Raw genomic sequence first — 9,661 nt, forward strand, 5'->3', positions numbered from 1 at the left:
CACACATGCACGCGCACACACGCACACGGATGGAAAAACAACAATGCTGATTATCCAAACACCAAAGCAGAACCTTTGGTGTGTGTGTGTGTGTGTGTGTGTGTGCGTGCGTGCGCGTGCGTGCGTGAGATTCATTTGAAGCTGAACAAGGAGTGGGAAGGCGATATCTCGACAGCTCCTCTATTCAACAGCTCGTCTGTTCTTTGTTGCGTTTCAATAGACGCTGACGCTGAGTACAACAAGGACCCAAAGGCCCTTATTGTCCTCATTGTAGGTTACTCTAAACCGGTTTCCCCCCCCCCCCCCCCACGCCGCGAGGGGCGGCGAGCGACACAGCCGGGGCGCCAAGGCAAACGCCACAAGCAAGAGTGATCAGCAGCACCGTGGGAGTCGCTCAATATCTGAACGCGCCGTTTGCTTAATGATTAACACATGCAAAACAAGACACGACAACACACGCTGGGAGAACGCTCACTGCACACGTTGCACAATAAACCGTGTGTACGTGTATCACACGGCGTGTCAGGCAGAGGTGAGCCACCACCATGAACATATTCAGCCCGTTGGGCGACAGGACGACTGGGTTCAAATGAGCCACAGAAGGTGTGGAGATGGAGGGGGAGCGGGGAGTGAAAGCACAGAATGCAGTCGGGACGACCATAAAGAGAGATTGGCCGTTTCTCGATTCGCGTTCTCGTCTGTACTTGTGTACTTGTGCGTTCTCGTGAAACGTCATCAGTCGTTGCACAAGTACTGTTCCAATTCTAAGTACGCATCAAGTCACGTACAGTCGTAAAAACCTGTGTGTGTTCGCGATGCGTTCTTAAACTGGCCGTTCCACCGAGGACGCATCGGAGGTGACTTGTGTGGACCGTTAAATATCCCAGGATGCATTTTGCATTCCCATGTTTTAAAATATTAGTATGTAAGCTATAATAATTGGCTATATATAGGAACATTTTACAAATATAACAAACATGTAGGCCTATTCATTCAAAATATTGACATACTATTTTAAAATGAAAGAGGCTGGGGTTTTGTTTTATATAATTTGTTTATATTGTATACGTCGCTGATAGAGGAAACCCAGCGCAACGGCAATGAAAATCGCGGTCGGATCCATCCGATTGTGTGTGTGTGTGTGTGTGTGTGTGTGTGTGTGTGTGTGTGTGTGTGTGTGTGTGTGTGTGTGTGTGTGTGTGTGTGTGTGTGTGTGTGTGTTTCTATTCTAATCTGTGTCATTTCTCGCTCATTCGTAATTATTATATCAATACTCTACTCTCCAACTACATAGGCAGTTAGGCGTGCGCATCTGTACCCTACATATAAAATGTTGTGTGTATAACTTATACACACGACAAGCATATCTTTTCATTTATATTCATTGAAAATATTAACATACTATTTTAAAATGAAAGAGGCTGGGGTTTAGTTTTATATAATTTGTTTATGTTCAGTATGCCTACATGAGGCCGTAAAGTAGTTAACAGAGCTGAGGTGGTGACGTCATCCAGTCTGCTGCTGTTCCAATTGCAGGTGCGTACTTGCGTCCTCGGAAGTCTGTACTTCCGTACTACTACCGTACTCTGCCAAGTACGTACTTCCAAGTCCACGAGTCTGTAATTCGTGTACTTGGTATTGAGAAACGCCCATTGATTCTGGTTACTTACAAAAACAATGACATCTCTCAAATGGTGGAATAACCGGTTATTTTTAGGAGCCTGTGCACTGCTCCCTTATCAAACCGTATCAGCAGCCAAATTCCTCTGAGCTCAAAGCATTCTTCCTTATCTCGAAATAGAAGTGTTGGGACTTCCCCATTCCGATGGTGGTGCAAACAGAAACAAAAATAAACATTATCCTATTAGGGCAATGGGCACGTAATGTACGCACTTATTGTATGTTGTGCATGCTTGCACTTAAAAATAGTTCTTAGCATTGTGTTCGTTCGTTCGTTCGTTCGTTCGTTCGTTCGTTCGTTCGTTCGTTCGTTCGTTCGTTCGTTCGTTCGTTCGTTCGTTCGTTCGTTCGTTCGTTCGTTCGTTCGTTCGTTCGTTCGTTCGTTCGTTCGTTCGTTCGTTCGTTCGTTCGTTCGTTCGTTCGTTCGTTCGTTCGTTCGTTCGTTCGTTCGTTCGTTCGTTCGTTCGTTCGTTCGTTCGTTCGTTCGTTCGTTCGTTCGTTCGTTCGTTCGTTCGTTCGTTCGTTCGTTCGTTCGTTCGTTCGTTCGTTCGTTCGTTCGTTCGTTCGTTCGTTCGTTCGTTCGTTCGTTCGTTCGTTCGTTCGTTCGTTCGTTCGTTCGTTCGTTCGTTCGTTCGTTCGTTCGTTCGTTCGTTCGTTCGTTCGTTCGTTCGTTCGTTCGTTCGTTCGTTCGTTCGTTCGTTCGTTCGTTCGTTCGTTCGTTCGTTCGTTCGTTCGTTCGTTCGTTCGTTCGTTCGTTCGTTCGTTCGTTCGTTCGTTCGTGTTTCCGGTAGCGGTGAATCACGGTTCTCAGTCACTGAGTCGGTCAGACTCAGCTCCTCCCTCGTTCTCGTTCTCAAACGAATCACGATTGTGCGACGGTGCAAACGGTCATCAATCAACACAACATGAACTAAGTTCCTTTTAGCTGAGGAGCGCTTCGTGTTCAGAATCGGGATGTTGTTGCCCGTCTGACTCTCGTTGACGTCTCAGTCCTTCAGAGTCTTCACCGCTAAACACAGTCAGCGAACGAACGGCGACTCACGACTCGGCGACTAGTGGGCGGAGCTGGGAGTCGAGTCTCGGAGAACGAACGACGATGAACGAGAGCGCCGAATCAGGTCGGTTCGTTGGTTTTTGAAGAGTCGTTCGTTCGAGCCGATTCGTTGGCAAACGAGCCACCGCTAGTGTGAGCGGGTGTCTGGGCGTGGGCGCGGCGCCCGCCCGTGGGTGCGCCCCCCCCCCCCCCCCCGTACCTTTGCTTGGCCGTGTCCTTCTCGCGCTGACACTGCTCCTCCTTCTCCCGCTCCAGCTGCTCCCTCAGCTCCTCGCTGTGCCTGACGTAGCGCTGGGCGGCGCGCTCGTCCGCCGTCCGCAGCTCCCCGTCGTGGGCCACGCGCAGCTGCTTCAGGTCCTGCTTGTGCTTCCAGATCAGCTTCTGGATCTCTGGCTCTAGGCCTGGGGAGGGACACACACACACACACACACACACACAGGGACACACACACACACACAGGGACACACACACACACACAGGGACACACACACACACACACACAGGGACACACACACACACACGCACGCACAGGGACACACACACACACACACAGGGACACACACACACACACACACACACACACACACACACAGGGACACAGGGACACACACACACACACACAGGGACACACACACACACACACAGGGACACACACACACACACACACACACACACACACACACACACACACACACACACACACAGGTTAAGTTAACCTAGTGATGGTTAGTGCTTGGCACTTGGTTTTATGACCACTGTACCCACAGAGATGTATGGTTGTTTCTCTTGACTCTGGATAAAGGCTAAAGGCTGAAGGCCCTGAGGGTGAATAGAATAACGGACACCGAGCCGTCCACGGACCTTTCACGGTGATCTCTTTGATCTTCTTGGTCTTCTCTTCGATCCACTTCTGCCGACGCACCTTCTCCGTGGCGCTCATCAACTCCTTCAGCTTCTTGATCTCCTGGAGGAGGGAGGGGGGGGGGGGCAGGCGGGGAGGGGGGGGGGGGGGGGGTGGTAAGGAGGGAGTCCGCTGTGACCACGACCACGGTGATACATCAACATTTACCGGGTCATTCTACCACTACTACAGAGGGGGAGGGAGGTGTGATGTGGAGGCCGACAGAGTCTAGGGTTCCTCTTCTAACGGTCACCAAGTTGAGGAGGGGCTTCCGACTCTCACAGCGACGTCACGCGAAGCTCACAGCGGCCGTTAGTGAGCTACCCGCGCTCCATGCTTACACCGCCGTGACGTTTATATAGTCGACGTTCAGCTGTGTACGGTTGCCGTGGATGTGCCGTTCACGTCGGCTGTGCGCCGACGCGAGACGCGATTTCCGCGTGAGCCTCGCAGCGAGGGTCGAAGGTCGTTCCGGTTTTCACGCCGGCTCGTCACGTCACAGACGTCACGCTGAGACAAGGCGTTAGCGTCACAGAGCACAGAGCCCAGAGCGGGACAGAGAGGGAGCAGGAGGAGGAGGAGGAGGAGAGGACGGCCAGGACGGAAGGACGTCTGTCGTTTGCCCAGATACACACATAAGGCCCATTCAAACAGGGTGTCGACGCACAAGACAAGTCCTTATAATTGATAAATAATTATAATAAACAGAGGGATCACACCCGCCCATTGAACATGCACTACTACATACACAACTCGTCATCCAGTCAACTCAAACAAACCTGTCAACCTGTCAAGGAAACATCAACAACACAGGAAAGGACACACACACAAACACACACCCGACTCACAGCAGCAGGCGGAGTGGCAGCGGCCACGGCCCTCCACTATTGATTATTTAATAGTGCTGCCAACTGATAACCCCATCAGTGGGGTCACACCCACACATTAAACATGCACACTGTTAAACTCATCGTCCAGGCCGTGCATTTGGCCGGTGTGTACACACAGGGAAGGGCAGACACGCCCCGTACATACACGGCCATTGCTTCCCAAAAGCTCATCAAATAGATTTAACTTGAATAGATTTAACTTTTTGTTGTGTCACCGCACAGAAAGTGCAGAGATGTAGATGTAATGCAGAGAAGTGTGCAGTTCAGTGTAGTTAGAGGGCGGGGCAGTCATGGAAGAGAGAGAGGGCATGGGCGGGGGGTGGGGGGTGCGGAGAGAGGCGGTGTGGCGACGTGGGTTACAGGGTGGTGGTGCTGATGAGGGTGGAGTCTTGTGGGATATGCACATGTTGATTTCGGGGAAAGAGAAATATTACCTCACACAAGGGACCCAGAATTTGCCACACCTAAAGCCAGAAGAAATCCACACACCCACACAGACAGACAGACAGACAGACACACAGACAGACAGACACACACACACACAGACACACACACACACACAGACACACACACAGACAGACAGAAGGATAAAGCAAGGACAGAACAAGAGAGAAAGAGAAAGGGGAGAGCAAAAAGAAAAAGAAAAAGGCATGGAAAAGACAGTTAGACCAGCAGCGCTTTGGGAGAACAAATACACAACTACACAAATACACAACTACACAAATACACTCACGTAAGCTGCAGGCACACGAGCGCACAACACAGAGTCATGTGTCGTAACGGTGGAACACACTCTGATGGCCCTTTACCAAACACACTCTGATGGCCCTTTACCAAACACACTCTGATGGCCCTTTACCAAACACACTCTGATGGCCCTTTACCAAACACACTCTGATGGCCCTTTACCAAACACACTCTGATGGCCCTTTACCAAACACACTCTGATGGCCCTTTACCAAACACACTCTGATGGCCCTTTACCAAACACACTCTGATGGCCCTTTACCAAACACACTCTAATGGCCCTTTACCAAACACACTCTGATGGCCCTTTACCAAACACACTCTGATGGCCCTTTACCAAACACACTCTAATGGCCCTTTACCAAACACTAAACCGGTCTGACCCGGTCTGAACCGGTCTGACATTGGAGTGGCTGGGCTCAAGCCGTTTCTCAATACCAAGTACGCGGACTACGTTCTCGCGGACTTGGAAGTACGTACTTGGCAAGTCCGGACTTTCAAGTACAGACTTCCGAGAACGCGAGTACGCACTCTGCAACTGGAACAGCAGTGGACTCGATGATGCATTCTGGGATATTTAACGGTCCCAAGTCCACACGAGTCACCTCCGATGCATCCTCGGTAGAACGGCCTCATCGAGAATGCATCGAGAACACTTCCGGGTTTTACGACAGTACTCGCGTACTTTGAATTGGAACAGTGCTTGGGGCTACCACTGATGACGTTTACCGAGAACGCAAGTACACGAGAACGCACGAGAACGCGAATTGAGAAACGGCTTCAGTCTCTCCCTGCTGGAGGCGGGCCTCTAGTGGAGGGCCGTGTAGCGGCGCCTCGTCAGCCTCCAGCCTCCAGCCTGCAGCCTCCAGCCTCCAGCCTCCAGCCTGCAGCCTCCAGCCTCCAGCCTGCAGCCTCCAGCCTCCAGCCTGCAGCCTCCAGCCTGCAGCCTCCAGCCTCCAGCCTCCAGCCTCCAGCCTGCAGCCTGCAGCCTGCAGCCTCCAGCCTCCAGCCTGCAGCCTCCAGCCTCCAGCCTCCAGCCTGCAGCCTGCAGCCTGCAGCCTCCAGCCTCCAGCCTCCAGCCCGGTGGAGCGGACCGCCGGCCCCTCGTCAAACCAACTCGTTGACAGCAGTGCCGACGGGCCTGCTGTGCATTATCCACCTCATTACCGACGGGCCTGCTGTGCATTATCCACCTCATTACCGACGGGCCTGCTGTGCATTATCCACCTCATAACCGACGGGCCTGCTGTGCATTATCCACCTCATAACAGAACGGGCCTGCTGTGCCTTATCCACCTCATAACCGACGGGCCTGCTGTGCATTATCCACCTCATAACCGACGGGCCTGCTGTGCATTATCCACCTCATTACCGACTGGCTTGCTGTGCATTATCCACCTCATTACCGACGGGCCTGCTGTGCATTATCTCACCTCATTACCGACGGGCCTACTGTGCATTATCCACCTCATAACCGACGGGCCTGCTGTGCATTATCCACCTCATTACCGACGGGCCTGCTGTGCATTATCCACCTCATTACCGACGGGTCTGCTGTGCATTATCCACCTCATTACCGACGGGCCTGCTGTGCATTATCCACCTCATTACCGACGGGCCTGCTGTGCATTATCCACCTCATTACCGACGGGTCTGTTGTGCCTTATCCACCTCATTACCGACGGGCCTGTTGTGCCTTATCCACCTCATTACCGACGGGCCTGCTGTGCATTATCCACCTCATTACCGACGGGCCTGCTGGGGCGGGGCTAGGGGGGCGGGGCTAGGGGGCGGGTCTAGAAGGAGGGTCTAGGGGGCGGGTCTAGGGGGGCGGGGCTAGGGGGGCGGGTCTGGGGGGGGGGGTATAGGGGGGTGGGTCTAGGGGGGCAGGTCTAGCGGGGGCGGGTCTAGGGGGGGCGTGTCTAGGGGGGCGGGCCTAGGGGGGCGGGCCTAGGGGGGCGGGCTTCAATGCCTTGAGTGGCGGGCCCCACCCCCCCCCCGGTGCGTTATAACCGGTGCAGAGCGGCCGGGGTCTCACCAGGTCGTGCTGCTCCTGCATCTGGTGGATCTTCTTGGTGTACTTCTGGTCCACCTGCTGCAGCTCGCACACCACGCCCTCGCAGCGCTCGCTCAGCGCCTTCTTATCGTCGATCAGCTGCCGGGGGAAACGCACCGTCAGACACACAACACACAACACACAACACACACCACACAACGTCAGACACACAACACACAACACACAACACACACCACACAACGTCAGACACACAACACACAACACACACCGTCAGACACACAACACACAACACACACCACACAACGTCAGACACACAACACACAACGTCAGACACACAACACACAACACACACCGTCAGACACACAACACACAACACACAACACACAACACACACCACACAACGTCAGACACACAACACACAACACACAACACACAACACACACCGTCAGACACACAACACACAACACACAACACACACCGTCAGACACACAACACACAACACACAACACACACCGTCAGACACACAACACACACCGTCAGACACACAACACACAACACACAACGCACACCGTCAGACACACAACACACAACACACACCGTCAGACACACAACACACACCGTCAGACACACAACACACAACACACAACACACACCACACAACGTCAGACACACAACACACAACACACACCGTCAGACACACAACACACAACACACACCGTCAGACACACAACACACAACACACACCGTCAGACACACAACACACAACACACACTGTCAGACACACAACACACAACACACACCGTCAGACACACAACACACAACACACACCGTCAGACACACAACACACAACACACAACACACACCGTCAGACACACAACACACAACACACACCGTCAGACACACAACACACAACACACACAACACACACCGTCAGACACACAACACACACCGTCAGACACACAACACACAACACACAACACACACCGTCAGACACACAACACACAACACACACCGTCAGACACACAACACACAACACACACCGTCAGACACACAACACACAACACACACCGTCAGACACACAACACACACCGTCAGACACACAACACACACCGTCAGACATACAACACACAACACACACTGTCAGACACACAACACACAACACACACCGTCAGACACACAACACACACTGTCAGACACACAACAACACAGAAGAGGGGAACCCGGCTGGTCTGGTTATATTATATTATCAGGTCTGGTTATATTATATTATCAGGTCTGGTTATATTATATTATTAGGTCTGGTTATATTATATTATCAGGTCTGGTTATATTATATTATTAGGTCTGGTTATATTATATTATCAGGTCTGGTTATATTATATTATCAGGTCTGGTTATATTATATTATCAGGTCTGGTTATATTATATTATCAGGTCTGGTTATATTATATTATTAGGTCTGGTTATATTATATTATTAGGTCTGGTTATATTATATTATCAGGTCTGGTTATATTATATTATCAGGTCTGGTTATATTATATTATTAGGTCTGGTTATATTATATTATCAGGTCTGGTTATATTATATTATTAGGTCTGGTTATATTATATTATCAGGTCTGGTTATATTATATTATTAGGTCTGGTTATATTATATTATTAGGTCTGGTTATATTATATTATCAGGTCTGGTTATATTATATTATCAGGTCTGGTTATATTATATTATCAGGTCTGGTTATATTATATTATCAGGTCTGGTTATATTATATTATTAGGTCTGGTTATATTATATTAGTAGGTCCAGTTTTGTCGATTGTTATGTTTTTATTTGAGACGCGTGTCACCTGGTCGATGAAGGCCAGGTGCCTCTGGATTATATATTTATATTAGGGATGCACCGAAATGAAAATTCTTGGCCGAAACCGAAAACCGAAAATGAGGAAACCAAGGCCGAAAACCAAAAAACCGAAATAAATTATTAGTAGGCCTACCATTGCATTTATAGCTATGACTGTGTACTAACCTCACTAAAATCAAGGCATTGCAATTCAAAGAATAAATCAATTCCAATTATTAAAAGTATAAAAAGATTTATTTAGCACTGAAAAAACAACAACACCGTTTTCTGTTTTGCACTTTGCAGACGGTCCCTAAGCTTGCGGATGATAGCCGACAGCTCATAGAAGCTGTCGGCACTTTGCGGACGGTCCCTAAACTCGCGGATGATAGCCGACAGCTCATAGAAGCGGTCGGCACTTTGCGGACGGTCCCTAAGCTCGCGGCTGACAGCCGACAGCTCATAGAAGCTGTCTCATAGCGAGCCGTCGCTAAAGACGGCTCGTTTGGATGAAAACAAGGTTGTAGCTGG

The 9,661-nt window shown here is 50.5% G+C and overlaps 1 protein-coding gene across 1 annotated transcript; it reads right to left on the bottom strand.

Annotated features, from left to right (window-relative positions):
* Window positions 1-2,933: 2,933 nt before the first annotated feature.
* Window positions 2,934-9,161, bottom strand: cep131 (centrosomal protein 131; the record flags this gene model as incomplete). Its single annotated transcript, XM_084489479.1, has 5 exons — window positions 2,934-3,135; window positions 3,596-3,698; window positions 4,960-4,989; window positions 7,311-7,427; window positions 9,138-9,161. Coding segments are annotated over 5 exons (476 nt in total), but the record flags the coding sequence as incomplete, so codon positions are not given.
* Between the last annotated feature and the right edge of the window lie 500 nt (window positions 9,162-9,661).

This window comes from Micromesistius poutassou, assembly GCF_964030765.1.
Source record: "Micromesistius poutassou genome assembly, contig: SCAFFOLD_1769, whole genome shotgun sequence".
NCBI classification, from domain to species: domain Eukaryota; kingdom Metazoa; phylum Chordata; class Actinopteri; order Gadiformes; family Gadidae; genus Micromesistius; species Micromesistius poutassou.